This window comes from Mytilus galloprovincialis, chromosome 8 (assembly GCF_965363235.1).
Source record: "Mytilus galloprovincialis chromosome 8, xbMytGall1.hap1.1, whole genome shotgun sequence".
In the NCBI taxonomy this organism is placed as follows: Eukaryota; Metazoa; Mollusca; class Bivalvia; order Mytilida; family Mytilidae; genus Mytilus; species Mytilus galloprovincialis.
In genome coordinates, this window is record NC_134845.1 from 5,774,730 (window position 1) to 5,799,331 (window position 24,602).

Genomic DNA, 24,602 nt, shown 5'->3' on the forward strand with positions numbered 1-24,602 from the left:
GTGCATTAAAGTCGTTAACCAAGCGTCTTTTTGAAATAAGTCACTCGCCTATTCGTTACTCCTCTATTATGCGTTGCGGAACATATTGACTATATACCTTTTGTTCCTCTCTTACAGTGACTTGACTGTTAGTGTTGCTATTCACCTATTGCAACTCATTCAAAATTTTGACCCAATTGCAATTTGTTTTATTAAATCAAATTGTTCAACTGGTCAAATATTTGAACAAACTGTTCAGCCAAAATGTGAAAGTGCAGAGTGATAAAATAAATCATACTTACAATCCTATAAGTCTGTAACTCCACTGTATTGATGTATTTCCTAAATCAGTCTATCAATCTGTATAGTTATATTATTGCCATTACCATACTAAAGGTAAACTGTTTTATTTTGAATTGCTATAAAAATGTCAAAACTAAGCTTTTATAGAGTTTTTCTTTCGAAAAGTATTCTATATTTATAAGAATCACACACTATGTGAATAAAAACATTTCATATTCAGTAAAATATTTGAAATTGCAATATGTTTGTAGGAAGGGGAGATAATCGCTTTTTGGTTTCAAAAAGTCTTTATTCAAAAGAATAGTATTTTAGGTTATCTCCCCAAGGAAGCATATTGTTATTTCATACATATTTTACTGAATATGAAATGTTTTTATTCACATAATGTGTGATACTTATAAATATAGAATACATTTCGAAAGAAAAACTCTATAAAAGCTTAGTTTTGACATTTTTATAGCAATTCAAAATAAAACAGTTCACCTTTAGTATGGTAATGGCTGTAATATAACTATACAGATTGATAGACTGATTTAGGAATTACATCAATACAGTGGAGTTACAGACTTATAGGATTGTAAGTATGATTTATTTTATCACTTTGCACTTTCACATTTTGGCTGAACAGTTTGTTCAAATTCTTGACCAGTTGAACAATTTGATTTAATAAAACAAATTGCAATTGGGTCAAAATTTTGATTGTTGCAATTGGTGAATAGCAACATTAACAGTCAAGTCACTGTAATAGCCCAGTAGTCAGCACTTCGGTGTTAACATGAATATCAATCATGTGGTCATTCTTATAAATTTCTTGTTTACAAAACTGAATTTTTCGAAAAACTAAGGATTTTCTTATCCCAGGAATAGATTACCTTAGCCGTATCTAGCACAACTTTTTGGAATTTTGGATCCTCATTGCTCTTCAACTTCGTACTTGTTGGGCTTGATAACTATTTTGAAATGAGCGTCACTGATGAGTCTTATGTAGACGAAACGCGTGTCTGGCATACTAAATTATAATCCTGGTACCTTTGATAACCAATTAATAAGCTTTCGAATGAGGTATAAGGTATATCTGTAATGAGGGGCTAAAGGGTCGCAGCGATCCATTCATTTATTCGAAATATCCATTTCATTATTCCAAATTGGCTATTTCTTAATTTTCAAGCGTATTTTGGCATTTATGTCCTCCGTTACCCCTCTAATGGTCATCGCGGTACATATCGTGTATACTCAGTTTATTCCTCTATCAATAAGCTTTAATTTGGTGTATAAAGTTTGCCCGGATTAGGGGCTGATGTGACAATATGATGGGCTTAAAAAATCGAAATATATATATTTATATTTATATTTATGATTATATATTCTCAAAATGTTTTTTAAATTGAATAAAATAAATACAGGGGAATATCTATTAAAACAATCATGACCTTGTAAAAGGTTGTTCAATTGACCGCTACCTTGCATATAACATGTTTACATGCAGACCAGGTGGTGACATGTTGCAATAACAATTAGTTAAAACACTGGAGACATACGTGTAATTTTCAAACATCAATTTCCAGGTTGACCAAAACATGTCAATTAGAGTCAAATTAATAGATATTCATCCCTGTATCTTTAGAATTAAAAGTATAATGGACAAATTAATAGAAACCTTGACATTGTTTATATTCTTTATATATACTTATGTATTTTACTGTATGAGGAGGAAACCGTCCGTTATGGACACTGGTCCAGACCGGCTTGAATAAACTTCTGTTCCAAATAACCATGTGTTCTGTTACATGTGGTTATTTTTGGTTAATCGTGACCAAAGGATATTAAGGTAAAGTGACTATTATTGATAATCTTTTTTTTTAAATTTAAAAATGGCTGATAAAGAATTTAATGTTAGGTCTGTTTTTTTTTAAATTTAGAAACACAAGTTTAAAGTTTCACTCAAAAGGTATTTAAAAAGGGCATCAATTCGATTGAAAGCTTTGGTGGTTTAAAATCGCAAAAAAAGAGGAAAGGTTTTACAAGTTGTAAGCACACTTTTCACGCAAAAGATATTAACTTGGCTGAACTCATCAGAAAAAGATGTTTTGTTAAAATAATGTAGATTTTATAAGTTTAAATGTAGATATTTTTTCATGATTCAATGGTGAAGGTTTAATAATTTTTGTATTGATGTTGTTTTTTATGTAACCATGATAAGGGTGTGGGTACTTTAGATGAGGTATTTGGGGGGTATAAGTCAATATACAAGACTTGCAACTTTATTAGTATTTGATAGTATTAGTCAATATAAAAGACTTCCGTACAAATTGTAATGATAATGAAAAGTTGTATATATGCTGTTTATAAAGGTAGAATAGGTATTGAAAAAAAAAGATATTCTTTAAAACATGTGAATATTAATATTTTAGAATTAATTCACAATAAGTAAAAAAATCTTGAGATGCACGATATATTTAGAGTATTTAACTGCTTGAATAATGATAAGATTAAAACATTTATATCTTGATTTCGAATATAATAATTTCATTTTTGATTCATAATTTGAGTTGTTTTCTGAAGATACAATCCGTAATTCTAGAATTTACGCGCCTGTATACATTGGTATAAGAAAGATTCATTTAAGAACCTTTTGGCGACGAAGGTACTGGTATTTCTGCGACGTTATAACCATGATTGTTAAAATATGGTTGACGCAGTTGGGTAAGTGCGTAAGCAGATTTGTTTAGAGAAACAAAATATTCTATGTTATTTAGAATCCAAACCTTTATTTGCGAACAGTTATTGTGGTATTTTTAAAGAATTGCGGAACTATCTTCGGAAAATAGCGCTTATTTGATAAAAATTGATATAATTGTTAAGTCCACTCTTAGTGAAATGTAGGGTTTTATAAGTTTTAAAAGTATTTAGCGGTAGATGAAAGATAGGATTATTTATAGAGTACATAAATCTATACTAAGGGTTAAAAATGAAAATTTTTTCATAATAAAACAATTTAGGACTTAAAATATGGAAATAAGTATCATATGATTAATCGTTATAAACAATTACGCGATACATCTTCCGCAAATATTTTAATGTGACCCTGATTGAATTAAAAGAAAATTAGCAACCCAAGAAAAAATGAGACAAAGAGAAGCATAAGGTCATCTATAACTTCCGGTTTAAGTGATATGACAAATGATAATAGTTCTGATAGATATAATTTAGAAAGTACCCAAGACATGCCTGTTGATAAAATCAAAATACCAAAGAAAAATAAACGAAAATTCATAAGTCTGAAAGAAAGATCAATTAATGTTTAACTTTCTCTCAAAAATTGCTTGTTATCTTAATAAAATGCACGACTCACACGACGTAGACGTAGGCTTCGTGATGATTGCTTGTTATCTTAATAAAATGCACGACTCACACGACGTAGACGTAGGCTTCGTGATGATTGCTTGTTATCTTAATAAAATGCACGACTCACACGACGTAGACGTAGGCTTCGTGATGATTGCTTGTTATCTTAATAAAATGCACGACTCACACGACGTAGACGTAGGCTTCGTGATGATTGCTTGTTATCTTAATAAAATGCACGACTCACACGACGTAGACGTAGGCTTCGTGATGATTGCTTGTTATCTTAATAAAATGCACGACTCACACGACGTAATCGTAGGCTTCGTGATGATTGTGTTTAAATAAATATATGTGTATATGAAATAATTTTGTCTTGATTAATCATTCTAATTCTCGCTTCAGATCGATCGCTGAAAAATTGTTGATTCTTTAGAAATTCTATTAACATCAGTAATCTCTGAATCACAGCTGTGTTAATGAAAAAGGAAGGAAAGTGTTGGTTGAATGTCAAACCTTATTAAAACAATTTTTAGTCCTTCCGAGGGAAATAGTTTTCTGAATTTTTGTATAACATTTTAGAGTTTATTTTATTTTGCTCTTATTTTAAATAGATAACATATATCGTTAATTTTTTTTTCAAATTAAAGCAGTTAGAACTTGAGGACGACTTTAAACTATCAAATTTAGTAAATGCATTAATTTATTTTGTTGCTATACATTAAAAAGGTATTTTCTATTAATATATTCAAAAGTTTAAGATAAGGTGTTTAGCCAAGTGAATTAAGAAATAAAGAGGTTCAAATAGTCACACGATACCTTGGTGGCGATCAAATGGTGTCAACTAATGTTGAGGGCGATGGTACTACCTCAAGAGATGTTAAAATAGCTTGGGCACCATTACTAGAACCAGCCACTAAGAACCATTATCCAGGAATGGATATTGACTTTGATTTTGGACACAACGCAGACGTTTAGATGTACATAAAACTATACGATCACATAACTTTATATAGGTAGAGGGAATCGTTCTACAACATCATAGGTAGATTTGCCTGAATTGTTTCAGCCAATGATAACTGAGCAACCTAGTCAGGGACTCTGAATCAACAGAGTAGGTAAGCTAGGTCAGTTAGGAGTAATATCAAAGACTGATGGTGAATCACATGCAGGTCGGAGTTATCAACAACGGATGGTGGATCACATGCAGGTCGGAGTTATCAACGACGGATGGTGTATCACATGCAGGTCGGAGTTATCAACGACGGCTGGTGGATCACATGCAGGTCAGAGTTATCAATCACGTATGGTGGATCACATACACGTTGGAGTTATCAACGACGAATGGTGGATCACATGCAGGTCGGAGTTATCAACGACGGATGGTGGATCACATGCAGGTCGGAGTTATCAACGACGGATGGTGGATCACATGCAGGTCGGAGTTATCAACGACGGCTGGTGGATCACATGCAGGTCGGAATTATCAACCACGTATGGTGGATCACATGCAGGTTGGAGTTATCAACGACGGATGGTGGATCACATGCAGGTCGGAGTTATCAACTACGGATGGTGGATCACATGCAGGTCGGAGTTATCAACGACGGATGGTGGATCACATGCAGGTCGGAGTTATCAACGACTGATGGTGGATCACATGCAGGTCGGAGTATATCAATGAATGTCGGAGTAATTGCAGTACTTCTAAATGACGATAAACAAACGGATTGGTGGAGTTGACAACGACGATCAGATGAGCAGTTCACTGGAGTCGGGGTTATGAAGACGGTTTCGCAGTTGATGGTTGTGCCTTTTTCTAGATTTAAGACGTTCCAATATTTGATGTTACGAGGGGTGTTATATTTAACATTGCCAATAAAGTGCGAGGTTTGGCATGCCACAAAACCAGGTTCAACCCACCATTTCTTCCTTTAAAAATGTCCTGTACCAAGTCAGGAATATGGCCATTGTTATACTATTGTTCGTTGCTGTGTGTGTTACATTTTAACGTTGCGTCGTTTGTTTTCTCTTATTTTTGAGTGTAAATTCACATTGCGATAAGACGTGTCACGGTACTTGTCTATCCCAAATTCATGTATTTGGTTTTGATGTTATATTTGTTATCCTCGTAGGATTTTGTCTGATGCTTGGTCCGTTTCTGTGTGTGTTACATTTTAGTGTTGTGTCGTTGTTCTCCTCTTATATTTAATGCGTTTCCCTTGGTTTTAGTTTGTTACCCCGATTTTGTTTTTTGTCCATGGATTTATGAGTTTGAACAGCGGTATACTACTGTTGCTTTTATGATAGAACTTTAACAACTAAGGCCGTGTTCACACCAAACTCCGTGTACAGGAAACATGTTTACAATTAGTTTAATGTACTGGACATTGGTTTCACATTAAATTTGTTCACATCTATACACCTTGTTTAATTACCTGTACATAAGATTTGTTCACACTTGTAAACTCGGTGTCATTTAAATGTTTATCCCGTAGAACTGAATGCAAAACTTTTCTGGCAGTAAGGGAACGATCATTTGACTTCAAATCGGGGGGAGGGGGGATATTCCGAACCCCAATTGGATAAAAACAAATTTTGGTACTACAGAAGATACAAAAATATTCTGATTCAAGAGTTTCCCCATATATAATAGTGTTAATTGTTGAAAAAAAAATTGAATACCAGCATCGAAAAAATAAATTGAATAAGCGTTTGCGCGGGAAAATTTCTGACTCAGATAAATAAACAAAATACGCCCCCTTCTTTTTGAAGTTAATTGGTTGCTTCTTTATGAAAGCCATTTTGATGATTTGCAGTAGTTTAAAGATACTAAAGATGTCTCAATTAAGCATTAGAAAACGTAGGCTGTAGCAGTGTGTTTACAGACGAAGAGGAAGGGTTGATATATTAGGGATCACTAAATTTCTATCTTTTCTGTGTTTCAAATGGCATTTCTTCTCCAAGGAGTATTTAGCAAAGGAAGGGGGTAATGGTTTTTTTTTTTTTTTTAGTTTTAAGTGTAATTTAACGGATCCGAGATACTAGATAAACAATACCTTTACCTCACACTTTTTAAGTAATGCATATGTTTATGAGTGAATCGTTGTTTGAGTAAAGACCTGTGGCAAATATTTCTGTGTCGATTCGGAAAGACCTTAATTTTCAAATAATTTATGTGTTCGGCAATGATGCTGCTTTGAGTCTTGATAATGTCTTAATAAAGCTACGTTAAGTTTAAAAAAAAAAAAAAATAACCCAAATAAATATATCAAGTTTTGACTATTCAAACATCGTATTTTCCTTAAATATAAACGGCGAAACTAATGATTTAAATGCCTAGTTTTGTGTACACTTAATCTACACAAGGCCTACATCGAGTATCGACTGCATGTAGACAAAACATGATTTACACTACATGTAAACATTGAGTTTTATCAATGGGAACGTAATTTTGTTTAGTTTACGTGTGAGTTACACTTACACAACACCGAGTTTAGGTCAATGTGAACACGGCCTAAGTTATTCACGCAAGAATTGTATGAACTATACATTGCTGAACATTTAGATGTTGTATGAACTTTGGAAATGATTTTCTTTATGAATATTTTTTCGTTGTTTTTAGGGAAATTTGCAAGCATTCATATTGTCACCGATTTTAACTAAAATATAAAATTATATTTCTTAAGAAAGGGAGGATTATGACAATATGATTGGCTTAAAAGATATATAAATATATATTCAGATTTATGATTATATATTCTCAAAATGTTTATTAAATCGAATAAAATAAATACAGGGGAATATCTATTAAGAAAATCATGACCTTGTAAAAGATTGTTCAATTGACCGCTACGTTGCATATAACATGTTTACATGCAGACCAGGTGGTGACATGTTGCAATAACAATTAGTTAAAACACTGGAGACATATGTGTATTCTTCAAACATCAATTTCCAGGTTGACCAAAACATGTCAATTAGAGTCAACTTAATAGATATTCATCCCTGTATCTTTAGAATTAAAACTATAATGGTCAAATTAATAGAAACCTTGGCACTGTTTATATTCTGTATATATACTTATGTATTTTACTGTATGAGGAGGAAACCGTCCGTTATGGACACTGGTCCAGACCGGCTTGAATAAACTGCTGTTCCGAATAACCATGTGTTGTGTTACACTGACGGGTTGAAGCAGTCCATTCAATTATTCAAAATAAGCTATTTCTTAATGTTCATGCGTATTTCGATATTTAGGTCCTTCGTTACTTCTCTTATATGCGTTGCGGAACATATTGACTATATACCTTTTGTTCCTCTCTTGATAAGCTTTCGGATGAGGAATAAGGTATATCTATAATGAGGCGCTAAAGGGTCGCAGCATTCCAGTCCATTATTCAAAATATTCATTTCATTATCAAAATTGACTATTTCTTAATTTTCACGCGTATTTTGGCATTTAGGTCCTTCGTAACCCCTCATGGTCATTGCTGCACAATCGACTTGTTATATCTATAAATAAAGTATGAAGAATAGCAAGGGTCCATTGAAAATTTAAAATCAAAGTGATGGAAATCACTCATGGAAAGATTAGAAGAGTAGTTTGAATTATTTCATATTAGGTATGGTGGGGAAAAATGAACATTTATAAAGCACTATTGCTGAAAATTTCATTTACAGCAGGTCTTAAGAAGGAAACTTGCTTTTCCAGTATGAAGATAAAATGAGCTCAAATTAAATAATATGGGTCTCTTAATTTGCACAATTTTATTTAAACTGCAGTTTATATCTTATCGAAATTATGTTGCCGGTTCTGAACATGTTTCAAAAAAACAAAAAAATGCAAAAATTCTTCTAGTAAATGTTACCAACTATCCTTGTAAGACATAAATCTGGACCAACAGCTTAAAACTTTAAAGTGTCAACAAACAAAATTGAAAAATGTTGTTATGGGGCATTTTATAAGTTGAAACAGAGGTTATAGGGCATTGAAGATTAAAAGTTTTAGAGTGCCTTTTGATCAATTTTTAAAGTATTTTTCAACACAGGTCATTGAAAATGTACTTTTTCAACGTAACCAATTAAAAAACTTATCTTATTGAAATATGGATTCTTTCTTGATTGCAAACATATGTATTCAATTCTAATAAAAATTCAAATGACTAAAATAGACATAATGATTGATGGGAAATAAACTAATAAACATTGGTTTGTTATGATTAAAAGTTTTAAAATTTTTAAACTGTTTCAAGCCAATTCCTGATAAAAAAAAAAGTGTACTAATTTAATTGTTGATTAATTACAGATGATTATTGGAAATTTATCAAGTAAATTATAGGCCTTACTTGAATACCTTTTATTTATTCATATTTATATTCATATTTCATTTTTTTAAGATCTTGTTAATCCATTAATCATTTATCTTTCAGATATAATTTACAGAATCACTTTATGTAATGTAGATCAAAAGTAATTGGCAATAAACAAATCTATCATCCTTATAAATATCAAACATCTAATATACACATTAGTGTATTCAATTATGAGGTCAAATACTTGTGTATTAAGAATTATATTGAGTGGTCTGTATAATTATGTAAGACTGAGGTTGATAGGTAATGTGGTCAATTTGATTGGCAGTTTAGGAGGTGGGGCATTGTAATTAAAGGTTCACCTTGTCTCTGATTGTTTAGTGATAATGACAGTTGTCAATCATACTAGTTGAATCAATACCCAGTTACCTAATCAAAATGTTTTTTAAAAGCCTGCACATCAACACACCTTAATGACATACATTCTTGAATGAACTGCTCCAATAATATACCCAGTTTTTTCAGTTTATATGTGTATTATGTGCACATATATCAGAACCATAGGGAACTATATTTCAGTGTGAATACATTTAGTAACAGTAGCTAACCTGTCCTGTTCTTAGGGAGGCTGGTGCCTAAGTAAAGATTTAGAACAAGTTCTAATCTTTCCAAAAAAACCTCGTAGAGTATTTCAATTTTGACATTTATGTTTTGGTATTCAGGTCGTCCGTACATTGATTCAAGGAATTTCTGTTAAAAATAGTTAGGAAAACCCACTGGGTTATAATCCGAAACTTGGAAACAAGATAAATAAATCTAATTAAAATCTAAAGAGTGTTTTTATTTATTTTTTCTGATATCATTTTAAATATTTATTAGATAACACCAAAAGGACGAATTTACAAATACGGGATATAGCTATAGTGTCACAGTCAATTTTTTTTTTTTTTTTTTTCACTTTTCACCCCTTCAACTTGAATAATGAAACATAAACTATTTCATTTTTTATTATTCATTCCTTAACATTGAATAGTGAATAGTGAACTATTTCATTATTCATTATTGAATTTTGAATAATGAAAAATGAATAATGGACGTATTCAGCGCGGTTTGAATTTTAGTCATATTACAAAATGCCTCAATTTAGAAAACGCTGTTACATATATACATGTATTATGTTGTAATGTGAATGATACTTTGTAAATAAGATAAAATATTTGTGCATCATGCCCAAAAGCGATCCTCAGAAAAAGACACTGATCTATCTTAAATCTTAAGTTTTCAAACTTGATACTCACCCTGTCATGAAGAAGCATCTTAAATCTATGAAAATAATAATATTCCTCATGTACTTCATCAGCAACTAATTCAGAGTACATATTCTCAGCCTCATATCCAAACGCTACAAATTCCTGATTGGAATCTAGTAAAACGGCAGTAGGTGCTTTAAGTTTTGATCCAGGCCAGGTAATTGTTGAAATCGAAGGTCGCTCCCTTGTTAAATCATCCTTAGAACTAAATGCAACACCTGTATATGTAGTACCTATATCTATAGCAGCACAAAACAAGCACCCAGAATCTACCATTGACCATTCCCTGAATTGTCTATCAAAGAAAAAAAATGTATTAAGTTTTGATTTAGCATAAGAATATACTTTGGTTTCTTTTTCAATAAAATATTGCATACTGAAACCTTTTTTTGATTTTTTAGCTGAATCATAGTGACTTTATGTCAGGGACTGTTGTTAGTAAACTCACATCGTTGATATTTTTTTAAGTGAATTTCCTTCTGTAATTAACTCCACGAAATCGGATGATTTAATAGAGTTTTCCTATTGTTGGAGATCTTTTTCTATTTTTTTAACCTGCTATCACTTGATATAATCCTACATATCTTCTTTGTAATATTTTATTTACGAAGTTTGTCATTTGATTGGGTTATGCAAAAAACTCAAATATAATGGAATACTTTATCAGAAATTTAGATTCTGTTCGTAAAGATACTCATATTTATGTTCTTTTTATCTTCTCACTTTCATTTACACAAATGGTGAACACTGACAGTAATGCTGATCATTGGCAGTTATGGTGAATACAACTGACAGGAATGGTGATCAATGACACTAATGGTAAGCAATGACAGTTATAGTGAACAATGGCAGTAATAGTGAACAATGACAGTTACAGTGAACAATGGCAGTAATAGTGAACAATGACAGTTATAGTGAACAATGGCAGTAATGGTGAACACTGACAGTAATGATGATCAATGACAGTAATGGTGATAAATGTCAGTAATTGTGAGTAATGGTAATAAATCACAGTTATGGTAATAAATGACAGTTATGGAAAAAATTAACAGTAATAGTGAGTAATGACAGTAATGGTAAGTAATGACAGTAATGGTAATCAATGACAGTTATGGTGAAAATGATAGTAATGATCAGTAATGACAGTAATAATGAGTAATGACAGTAATAATGAGTAATGCCAGTAATGGTGAGTAATGACAGTAATGGTGAGTAATGACAGTAATGGTGAGTAATGACAGTAATGGTAATCAATGACAGTTATGGTGAAAATGATAGAAATGATCAGTAATGACAGTAATAATGAGTAATGACAGAAATGACAGTAATGGTGAGTAATGACAGTAATGGTAATCAATGACAGTTATGGTGAAAATGATAGTAATGATCAGTAATGACAGTAATAATGAGTAATGACAGTAATAATGAGTAATGGTGAGTAATGCCAGTAATGGTGAGTAATGACAGTAATGGTGAGTAATGTCAGTAATGGTGAGTAATGACAGTAATGGTAATCAATGACAGTTATGGTGAAAATGATAGAAATGATCAGTAATGACAGTAATAATGAGTAATGACAGAAATGACAGTAATGGTGAGTAATGACAGTAATGGTGAGTAATGACAGCAATGGTAATCAATGACAGTTATGGTGAAAATGATAGTAATGATCAGTAATGACAGTAATAATGAGTAATGACAGAAATGACAGTAATGGTGAGTAATGACAGTAATGGTAATCAATGACAGTTATGGTAAACAATAACCGTGATGTTGAGATATGACAGTAATGGTGAGTAATGTCAATAATGATGAGTAATGACAGTTATGGTAAATACTGACCGTAATGGTGAGAAATGTCAGTAATGGTGAGTGATGACAGTAATGTCGACTAATGACAGTAATGGTAGTCAATGACAGTTATGGTAATCAGTGACCGTAATGGTGAGAAATGTCAGTAAAGGTGAGTAATGACAGTTATTATGAGTAATGACAGTTATGATACACAATGACGGTAATGGTGAGAAATGTCAGTCATTGTGAGTGATGACAGTATTGATGAGAAAAGTCAGTAATGGTGAGAAATGTCAGTTATGGTGAGTGATGACAGTAATAGTGAGTAATGACAGTAATGACAGTGATGGTGAGTAATGACAGTAATGGTAATCAATGACAGTAATGGTGAGTAATGGTAAGTAGTGACAGTAATGGTGATCATTGGCAGTTATGGTGAACACAACTGACAGTAATGGTGATCAATGACACTAATGGTAAGCAATGACAGTTATAGTGAACAATGGCAGTAATAGTGAACAATGACAGTTACAGTGAACAATGCCAGTAATAGTGAACAATGACAGTTATAGTGAACAATGGCAGTAATGGTGAACACTGACAGTAATAATAAACAATGACAGTAATGATGAGAAATGTCAGTAATGGTAAGTAGTGACAGTTATCGTAATAAATGACAGTTATGGAAAACATTGACAGTAATGGTGAGAAATGTCAGTAATGGTGAGTAATGACAGTAATGGTGAGTAATGACAGCAATGGTAATCAATGACAGTTATGGTGAAAATGATAGTAATGATCAGTAATGACAGTAATAATGAGTAATGACAGAAATGACAGTAATGGTGAGTAATGACAGTAATGGTAATCAATAACAGTTATGGTAAACAATGACCGTGATGTTGAGATATGACAGTAATGGTGAGTAATGTCAATAATGATGAGTTATGGCAGTTATGGTAAATACTGACCGTAATGGTGAGAAATGTCAGTAATGGTGAGTGATGACAGTAATGTCGACTAATGACAGTAATGGTAGTCAATGACAGTTATGGTAATCAGTGACCGTAATGGTGAGAAATGTCAGTGAAGGTGAGTGATGACAGTAATGGTGAGTAATGACAGTTATTGTAAACAATGACGGTAAAGGTGAGAAATATCAGTCATAGTGAGTGATGACAGTAATGATGAGAAATGTCAGTTATGGTGAGTGGTGACAGTAATAGTGAGTAATGACAGTAATTGTAAGTAATGACAGTTATGGTAAACAATAACCGTAATGGTGAGATATGACAGTAATGGTGAGTAATGTCAATAATGTGGGTAATTTCAGTAATGGTGGTTATGACAGTCATGGTGAGTAATGACAGTAATGGTGATCAATGACAGTTATTATAAGCAATGACAGTAAAGGTGAGTAATAACAGTAAATGAGTAATTACAGAATTGGTGAGTAATGACATTAATTGTGAGAAATGACAGTAATGGTGATCAATCACAGTTATTATAAGCAATGACAGTAATTGTGAGACGTGACAGTAATGGTGAGTAATAACAGTAATGGTGAGTAATAACAGAAATGGTGAGTAATGACATTAATTGTGAGAAATGACAGTATTGGTGAGTAATGACTGTAATGTTGAGTAATGCTAGTAACGGTGAGTAATGATAGTAATGGTGAACAATGACAGTAATGGTGAACAAAGACAGTACAGGTGAACATTGACAGTAATAATGAAGAATGATAGTAATAATGAACACTGACAGTTGTGGTAAACAATGGCAGTAATGGTGAACAATGACAGTAATAATAAACAATGACAGTAATGATGATCAATGACAGTAATGGTGAACACAACTGACAGTAATGGTGATCAATCACACTAATGGGAAGCAATGACAGTTATAGTGAACAATGGCAGTAATAGTGAACACTGACAGTAATAATAAACAATGACAGTAATGATGATCAATGACAGTAATGGTGACAAATGTCAGTAATGGTGAGTAATGGTAAATAGTGACAGTAATGGTGATCATTGGCAGTTATGATGAACACAACTGACAGTAATGGTGATCAATGACACTAATGGTAAGCAATGACAGTTATAGTGAACAATGGCAGTAATGGTGAACACTGACAGTAATAATAAACAATGACAGTAATGATGATCAATGACAGTAATGGTGACAAATGTCAGTAATGGTGAGTAATGGTAAGTAGTGACAGTAATGGTGATCATTGGCAGTTATGATGAACACAACTGACAGTAATGGTGATCAATGACACTAATGGTAAGCAATGACAGTTATAGTGAACAATGTCAGTAATGGTGAACACTGACAGTAATAATAAACAATGACAGTAATGGTGAGAAATGTCAGTAATGGTAAGTAGTGACAGTTATGGTAATAGATGACAGTTATGGAAAAGATTGACAGTAATGGTAAGAAATGTCAGTAATGGTGAGTAATGACAGTTATGGTGAGTAATGACAGTAATGGTAATCAATGACAGTTATGGTGAAAATGATAGTAATGATCAGTAATGACAGTAATAATGAGTAATGACAGAAATGACAGTAATGGTGAGTAATGACAGTAATGGTAATCAATAACAGTTATGGTAAACAATGACCGTGATGTTGAGATATGACAGTAATGGTGAGTAATGTCAATAATGATGAGTAATGACAGTTATGGTAAATACTGACCGTAATGGTGAGAAATGTCAGTAATGGTGAGTGATGACAGTAATGGCGACTAATGACAGTAATAGTAATCAATGACAGCTATGGTAATCAGTGACCGTAATGGTGAGAAATGTCAGTAAAGGTGAGTGATGACAGTAATGGTGAGTAATGACAGTTATGGTAAACAATGACGGTAAAGGTGAGAAATATCAGTCATAGTGAGTGATGACAGTAATGATGAGAAATGTCAGTTATGGTGAGTGATGACAGTAATAGTGAGTAATGACAGTAATAACAGTAATTGTAAGTTATGACAGTAATAGAATCAATGACAGTTATGGTAAACAATAACCGTAATGGTGAGATATGACAGTAATGGTGATCAATGACACTAATGGTAAGCAATGACAGTTATATTGAACAATGGCAGTAATAGTGAACAATGACAGTTATAGTGAACAATGGCAGTAATGGTGAACACTGACAGTAATAATAAACAATGACAGTAATGATGATCAATGACAGTAATGGTGAGAAATGTCAGTAATGGTGAGTAATGGTAAGTAGTGACAGTAATGGTGATCATTGGCAGTTATGGTGAACACAACCGACAGTAATGGTGATCAATGACACTAATGGTAAGCAATGACAGTTATAGTGAACAATGGCAGTAATAGTGAACAATGACAGTTACAGTGAACAACGGCAGTAATAGTGAACAATGACAGTTATAGTGAACAATTTTAGTAATGGTGAACACTGACAGTAATAATAAACAATGACAGTAATGGTGAGAAATGTCAGTAATGGTAAGTAGTGAAAGTTATGGTAATAAATGACAGTTATGGAAAACATTGACAGTAATGGTGAGAAATGTCAGTAATGGTGAGTAATGACAGTAATGGTAATCAATGACAGTTATGGTGAAAATGATAGTAATGATCAGTAATGACAGTAATAATGAGTAATGACAGAAATGACAGTAATGGTGAGTAATGCCAGTAATGGTAATCAATAACAGTTATGGTAAACAATGACCGTGATGTTGAGATATGACAGTAATGGTGAGTAATGTCAATAATGATGAGTAATGACAGTTATGGTAAATACTGACCGTTATGGTGAGAAATGTCAGTAATGGTGAGTGATGACAGTAATGGCGACTAATGACAGTAATAGTAATCAATGACAGTTATGGTAATCAGTGACCGTAATGGTGAGAAATGTCAGTAAAAGTGAGTGATGACAGTCATGGTGAGTAATGAAAGTTATGGTAAACAATGACGGTAAAGGTGAGAAATATCAGTCATAGTGAGTGATGACAGTAATGATGAGAAATGTCAGTTATGGTGAGTGGTGACAGTAATAGTGAGTAATGACAGTAATTGTAAGTAATGACAGTAATGGTGAGTAATGACAGTAATGGTAATCAATGACAGTTATGGTAAACAATAACCGTAATGGTGAGATATGACAGTAATGGTGAGTAATGTCAATAATGTGGGTAATTTCAGTAATGGTGGTTATGACAGTCATGGTGAGTAATGACAGTAATGGTGATCAATGACAGTTATTATAAGCAATGACAGTAATTGTGAGAAATGACAGTAATGGTGAGTAATAACAGTAATGGTGAGTAATTACAGAAATGGTGAGTAATGACATTAATTGTGAGAAATGACAGTATTGGTGAGTAATGACAGTAATGTAGAGTAATGATAGTAACGGTGAGTAATGATAGTAATGGTGAACAATGACAGTAATGGTGAACAATGACAGTAATGGTGAACATTGACAGTACAGGTGAACATTAGTTTAAACAATATTTTATTCAAATAAATTGAATTGGATTGGGCAACAGGCATAGCCTATGTAAGCCCTCTCCACAAAACAAGGTACAATATATTACATTTAAACAAAGCAACACATACACAAACATAAAAACAAAACAGAATTAATTTTTCAAAAATACCTCTTAGCTGACTGGAATGATATTTCAAATAGTTAACTCAGATCAAAAGTATGACTATTTTAAAATGCTTCAAATGTTAACTCAGAAAAATTATGAAAAAATAAATTATGAAAAAAAAAGTTTTAGTATTCTAGGTTGTATACTCCAACATTGATTTAGAGGTCTCACATTAAGTTAAATGGTCTCCAGTCAGCTATCTAAAATAATAAATTTAATAACTCATTTTTAAAACAACATGTTTGATATCATGTACTTATTTTTACTAAATTATTGCACCTGAAGAAAAACGACAACAAGTAGTAACCATATTGATACATTAAAGAATTATAATAATATAAAAAGAATTTAGAATGTTAATAATAAAAGAAAAAAAATAGATTTAAGAAATTAAAGATATACAAATTGAATATATGAATGATATAGAAAAAAAGGTGCATTTATTAGCTTTTTAGCTTTAATAATATTAATTTCAATGTACTGTCGTTTCATTATACTTTTGTTTCAATTTTAATTATTTTTCAGCTGGTTCGGGTCTAAGAGCTTAATATAATATAAAATATAGACATACAAAGTAAAAGTTAATTTGGTTTTGGACTATAAAATACATTTCATTATACAAATCTCTCTGAATTTTTTATATATTCATGAACAGCCTTAACTATCTGCACATTGTCTTCAATACTCATAGATTGATCACCAAATAGTATCAAGTTTAAATCAATATCAACTCCATAAGCAGACAGTTTATCAAGGAGTGTGATCCTGTTAATAGTGTATGATGGACAATCAAAAAAATAATGTTGGTTGTCTTCACATTTGTATAAACATTTAGGACAGGAAGGTTCTTCTGTCAAAAAATCATGAAACAAGTGAGAATTTAAATTACTTGCATCGTTTCGTAATTGACAATGAATAATATTAAATTTTCTTATACCTGAACAAAAATATTTAGGAGGAATTTCTGGTTTATATATTTTATCAAGTACAGATTTGAACTGGTTAATCGACAAAGCATTTTTAGCATTAGTATCTAATTCATTCCAGAGTTTAACAACAGATGGTATGAAACTTTTATAATATGAAACTGTTCTGCACCTTGGGATGGTATAATTCTGAGAGTCTCTCCTAAGATTGTAATCATTCGGCGTGAGAAAACAAGGTTCTAATAACAGACTTGGGGTCAATTACATAGGAATGTAATTAATTAAATTACACATTACATTGCAAAAATGATCAATTACACTAATTACACATTACACAGTTTTTGAAATGTAATTAATTAAATTACAATTACTTTACTAAAGTAATTAATTAAATTACACATTACATTTCATCATATTTTTTAACAATATTATACATACATGTGTAAAATATTCATGTAAGCATAGTTTAAGGGTTGCAATTGATAATCATTAGTTATTTTAATGTTTTGTCATTTAGTCTGAATCACTCTTGTCTGTACACTTTGACAGCAATTCTAAATAGTCTATCGACAGGAACATATCTGGCAGATATTGCTTAATCAGAAGATCATCACATTGACAGGAGAGGGAATTTGTTACTATTAAGTTGTCAATACATCAAGGTGTATTTTGACATCTCAAGTGAAGTCATTTAAATTAAACATAATTCAATAAAGAAATTATAAATAAATATAAAAAAAAAAAAATTACTTTAAAAATATTGAAAAGTGTTTTTTTGATATGAAATTGTTTTAACAATATCCCATTTTACAATATTTTAGTTAGGACCTGATATAGGTGAATTACATGTAATTATCACGATGCCAGTCCTTAAGAGGACCCCCTAATCCCTTATGTTGTTGTAGTCTAATTATCAAATGTTGGAGAAACGTGACTAAACCTTAATTTTTAGTACATACAATGTATATATATATAAATGTCTAAATATTAGCAATATTTTGCTAGTTAGATGAAATACATGTAATAGTGGCATTGCCCCTGGACATTTTAATCTGATTAGTTGCTGTTTGTTTTCATAGCTGTTAATTTTTATTTCTATAATGCTTTTGTGTATACTAATTTGACAAAATGATTGTGTGCAGTGATTTTAAATTCTAAATGAAGTATTTAGGAATGATTTTTCAAAGTGACACATTTTTTTGTTTTTGTTTTAAAAGGTGATTAATTACTTATCAATCTATTTAGTTAAAAGATCTTTCTTAAAAACTGAACAACACAAATATTTGATCCTCACTTTTTTTAAAATTATAATTTTAGTCTATTCAAAATAATTCTGTCATGTATGTAGGTCAAATAAATAATATAAAAACTTCAGAATAAATTACAGACTTTATATATTAAAAAAGTATGTGATATCAATATTTGAAAAATAAATATAATTTTACAATTTATATTATTAAACACAAATCCTTATCTTTAACGCCAATAAAGTACATGTAATTGAAATGTAATTCAAAAGTAATTGAGCATTACATGCTTTTTTCAATGTAATTAATTAAATTACCATTACATGTAATTAAAAAAATGCTCAATTACACATTACATTCAATTACATGGAAAATTGTAATGCATTACACTTAATTACCATTACATTTTCAATTACCCCATCCCTGTCTAATAAATCTATCATATAATTTTTTATTTTATAAAATGTAGTAAGTTTATGCTTCTTCCTTCTGTCTGATAATTTTTCAAGACCCATTTCAGTGTATAATTTTTTAAGAGAAGTTGTACGTCTGAGACCAGTAATAATACGAACAGCTTCAATTTGAACACTTTCTAATAAGTTAGCTTCTTGTAAAGTACAATTATCCTATATAATGTTTGCATATTCAAGAATAGGGCGAATAAATGCTGTATAAATTGTAATAAGTACATTTCGATCCAAACTATATTTTACTTGTCTTAATAAATGTAATCTAGAACATGCTTTTTTATAAATTGCATTTATATGTAATTTCCAATTAGCCTTACTCTCAAAGTTGAGACCTAGGTGACAGTGCCAAAGTAAAAAGGGGGAGGATTGATGTCTTTTCTAGAAAATAAAAGGGTTTCAGTTTTGGAGGGATTAAAGGTTACAGCCCAGTTTTCAGCCCATGTTTTAATTCTCCCAAGATCATCAGTCAAAGACATAGAAACAGTATCATAGTCATCATCAATAATGGCATATAAAGAGGTGTCATCTGCAAATAATCTAATATGATTACTCATATTTTCCACTATATCATTAATATAAGTTAAAAAAAAAAAGGAATGGACCCAGTACCGAGCCTTGGGGTACCCCAGCACTGGTACCTTTTTGAGATGAATAAAACCTATCCAAAACAACTTTCTGGCATCTGTCACCTAGGTAATCTCCAATGCAATCAATTAAATTACTATGGATACCAAAAACTTTCAATTTATATAGTAAACCATCATGCCAAACTTTGTCAAAAGCTTTGGAAATATCGCAAAAAATAAAGCGAATATCTTTTCCTTGATCAAGATTGGAAATAATAGTATTATATATTTCTGCTAGTTGATTTACTGTACTATCACCTGGTTGAAAACCAGATTGAAATTTACATAATAAATTGTGATCTTTCATGTAATTAAACAAATGCTTGAATAAAATTTTCTCCATAATTTTGGATATGATACTTGTAAGCGAAATAGGTCGGTAATTAACTGGATCATGACAACTTCCCTTTCCCTTAAAAAAAGGAGTGACATGGGAAAGTTTCCATGCACTTGGAACCCTTTTGAGTTTCAGTGAAAAATTGAATAACAAAGTAAGTGGTTTTACAATACCAGATTTAATTTCTTTCAAAATTCTAGGTGAAACACCATCAGGACCAGAAGGTTTATTACAATTTAAGTTTTTTAATTGATCAAGAACTTCTTCTTCTTCTGTAATAATTATTTCCTCCATTTTAAATGGTGGGTCTGGTACATTATTTGGAAGTTCAGGCTCAACATCAATTTTAGAAATATTTGAAAAATGAGAGTTTAAGAGTTCAGCTTTATTTACTGGATGTAAAAATATTTGACCTTCAGATTTCAGAAAAGGTGTAGGTTCACGAGACTTTGATAATTTAGAAATAGATTTTACAATCCTCCACCACTTTCCTGGTGGTATATTTTTGTCAGTAATTTCTTTTGTAAGTTTTTGTTTATATTGCTCTTTTGATTGTCTAACCAAATCAATCACCTCATTACGTAATTCTCTAAATTTTTGCCAATGAATACAATTATTAGTATTTTTAGCTTTGTAATGAATTCTATTTCTTTGTCTCATTTTCCTACGGATAGTGGAAGTCATGAACGGTTTGTCAGCTGGACGTATAGTAACAACTTTAGTTGGTATATATTTATTCACATTTGTTGAATAAATATTTAAAAATTGAGAATACATGTCATTTATATTATCACATGAATGAAAATGTTCATTCCAATCAATATTGTTTAAGTCACTCACAAAATCTTTATAATTAGCATTTTCATATTTTCTAATTGTACGTTTGTATGTATATTCTTTATTCACTTTAAAATTAACCTCGGCACACACAGGTGCATGAGTACTACAAAACGGTGACAATTTATCCCCGGCTTAGTATATATCTAGGATTTTGATTGGTTAATGCACGTCGTTACAAAACCCATAGCCCCTGGGTGTTGCTAACCCATATCCCCGGACGTTGCTAACCATTATCCCGGGGAACTTCACGCAAGTTTTCCTTAGTTCCATGATTGCTCCTTGTGAAATATTGAACTCTGTAGATTATCCATGATGTTTGTAATTAAATATTTAATTCATTAACGATTGTGTCCTATTATGCCGATCATTTACACTCATTTCATTAAATGCATCACTTGACTGCCACATTTTCAAGGAATGGGACTACTGCCCTAGCTATGCAAATTACCCACGTTGACGTCACACCATCTATGGCGTAACGCTCACAACATTGAGCGCCAAATTTGACTCAATCCAGTTTCTCTGTCTCCGTATTAAAAAAGTCTTATATTTGACTATCTGTAGGGTTCTACCAAAGGTAGTACCCTACACCCCGTAAAAAATATGTAAAATTTCCAAATTTCAATAAAACTTTTTTAGATAATGAAAAAAACGTTGTTTTCGCGTTACACTTTGTACCCGAATTTCCATAAAACTCGCCCGATTCGGACTAAGACCGGGGATAAATTCGTTATCTACGTTCATATCCGTAGATATGTATATTTTAACACCCATCAGTACCCTGTACACCCTTCGGCTACGCCTCATGGTGTACTGGGGTACTTCAGGGTGTTAAAATATCCATATCTACGGATATGAACGTAGATAACTTATAATATCAACTGACTTTACACAACTTTTTTTGTTTGTCAAGAATAAATCAATACATGTGCCTGTATCAGTAGTAAAGTTTGTCTTTTCAAAGACAAGATTGTACATATTCAAGCGTTGCAAAATGTTTCTCAAATTGTTACTACCGGTACTTCTACATGGCATATTATTGTTTGATAGCATATCTACATTGAAATCACCAGTCAGAAAAACAGGCAAGTTTTTATCTAAAGCTTTCGACACAGAATCATAAAAAATAATCCCATAGTTTCACACAAGAATTTGGGGGTCTGTAAAAAACACCAAGTAAAAAATGACAATGTTGGGTTGAGATTTTCAACCACAATAATTCCAAACCTGGCTTTGCCAATTCAGGTAGTTCTTCATAGTATAAATAATTTTTAACATAAATTATGACACCCCCGCCTGCTCGTGTTCTATCTAATCTAATAGGCTTTTGAAAACCAGCTAAGGCTATTGATTCATTAGATATGCTATCATCAAGATGGGATTCAGAAAGAGCAATAATATCATATGTACCTAGTTCACATTCAATCAAATCTACTTTAGGTGGTAAGCTACATACATTATTGTGAACTATTTTAATATTACGTAAATCTGTTGAGCGATGTGGACCTGGGTTCCGCTCAATACCATACCGTACAAGGAGTATTGACAAAAGATGTGAAAAATGTAAGTTGATAATAACTTCGAATTCACTGGTGACAAAAAACAGGAAAATAAGTTTATACATTATATAACACTTAAGGTGATTGATACAGTTAAATGATGAGCCAGAGGGACACTTACCAATAACGTTCATACACTTAATAGTGATCATTATTTAATCGTATGTGTCAAAAATCAAAAGTATATTTGGTAGTGTCCTCATTTTCAGGAAGTAAACAAATATATAAGCATAAGAACCAACAACTAAAGTACCAAAACATAGGTTGTAATGCACCAAAATAATACAAAATAATATCATTCTTGTCAAATGTAACATATATACAAGTATTAATACACAAGATAAAGAAATATAAAAAAGGTGTGTTACTGTTGAAGTAAGACACAGCTGTAGACAATAGTAGTAACTTATAATTATAGCTATATTGCTAGATATTGAAATCAGATAGACCAGTGTGACCTTGTCAATATTTAGTTTGACTATAAATAGAGCCATGTGCTTTTAAACACGTGTTAATGTTTACAAATAAAATATCAACCAGCACATGTTTATTAATTAATCAAATTTTAAATTACGAACTGTTAAGTATCCCCTGATTCTAAGGTTGGTTCATTAGAGGCAGATGATGATTTGACAGATGTTTCCTCTAGGATAGTCGACTGGTACGTTTGTGATGGTATTGGTACTGATGGTGACTCTGATGACTGTTTATTGGTTTTAACCGCTTTAGCATAACTGGATGGTCGTTTGCCTGTTTTGTTATCATCTGGTTTTGAGGGTTTATTGTTGATAGGAAGATGTTGTTGAAATGCAGTCGGAAAATCTGATGGTCTAGTGCATAAAAAAATGCGGTCGTCTGGCATTTTAATAAAAACTTTCCCATCAAAGGTCCAGGTTTCTTTTATGAAGTTGTTATTTTTGAGCCAACGTGCATTATAGGCTAGTTCAGATCGCTTGCGTGTAAGGTCTTCATACATTAGGTAGTTTGTACCAATACTCTTGTTGAATTCGTGCATTGTTTTTTTGCATTTTAAGAGTTTTTGTCTGCTTTTGTACGACACAAACCTAACAATAATTTCTCGAGGCTTTTGCTTACTATCATTAGATCGCGGTGGACCTACTCTGTGTGATCTGTCTATTTCACCAGGTTCTAACTGAGAATTAAGCACATCATTAGAAAATTTAAGAACTTCTTCATCAGTACTTTCGAAAAAAATTTCGGGGATACCTGCTATACGAATTGACTGTCTGCGAGTGTATTGTTCGAGGTCATCGTTTTTCCACTCCAATTCCTCACATTTTGCTTCGGATTTTGTTAGTTTATCACTCATTATTTCTACATTTTTACGTAAAGGAGTTAGGATGTCTGCTATTTGAGCATAAAGGGATGGTAGTAGATGTTCAACGAGCTTTGATTTCAAATGGGGTATGTCACACAATGAGGCAACAAACTTGTCCATGATCTTTTGGTCATTGAGGATGCCTACGAATACATCCAACAGAACTTCAGGGTCATCGTTTTCAATGTCACTACTACCAGTCCGAAATCGTTTTGCGGAATGGTAGCCACCACGGCCCTGAGCCTGATCTTGACCCTGGGAACTTTGAAACCCCCGTTGATAGCTCAGTCCCCCTTCCTCTAGTACGTCCCATAGGGAATGTTAGATGTAGATATGATGATCAAAGAATATTTTAACTGTCCAATATTAATATTAAATTATCGGGATTGTATGATAATATTTTCCAGGGAGAGTCTATTTACAACGATTTCAACAGGATTGTCGAGAACAAAGAAATTCTTCCGAAATTTGACCAATTTGACCTGTTACTCACTTTTGCGGTGACAAAATCCAATGACAGTTATATTGAAGAATGATAGTAATAATTAAC

The 24,602-nt window shown here is 32.0% G+C and overlaps 1 protein-coding gene across 1 annotated transcript in view; it reads right to left on the reverse strand.

Annotated features, from left to right (window-relative positions):
* Positions 1 to 24,602, reverse strand: part of LOC143042950 (uncharacterized) — a 91,534-nt gene that overhangs the window by 51,038 nt on the left and 15,894 nt on the right. Inside the window, exon 3 of the mRNA XM_076215454.1 lies at positions 10,241 to 10,547. Within this exon, the coding sequence (XP_076071569.1) occupies positions 10,241 to 10,547 (307 nt within the window). The remainder of the gene's footprint in view (positions 1 to 10,240; positions 10,548 to 24,602) is intronic.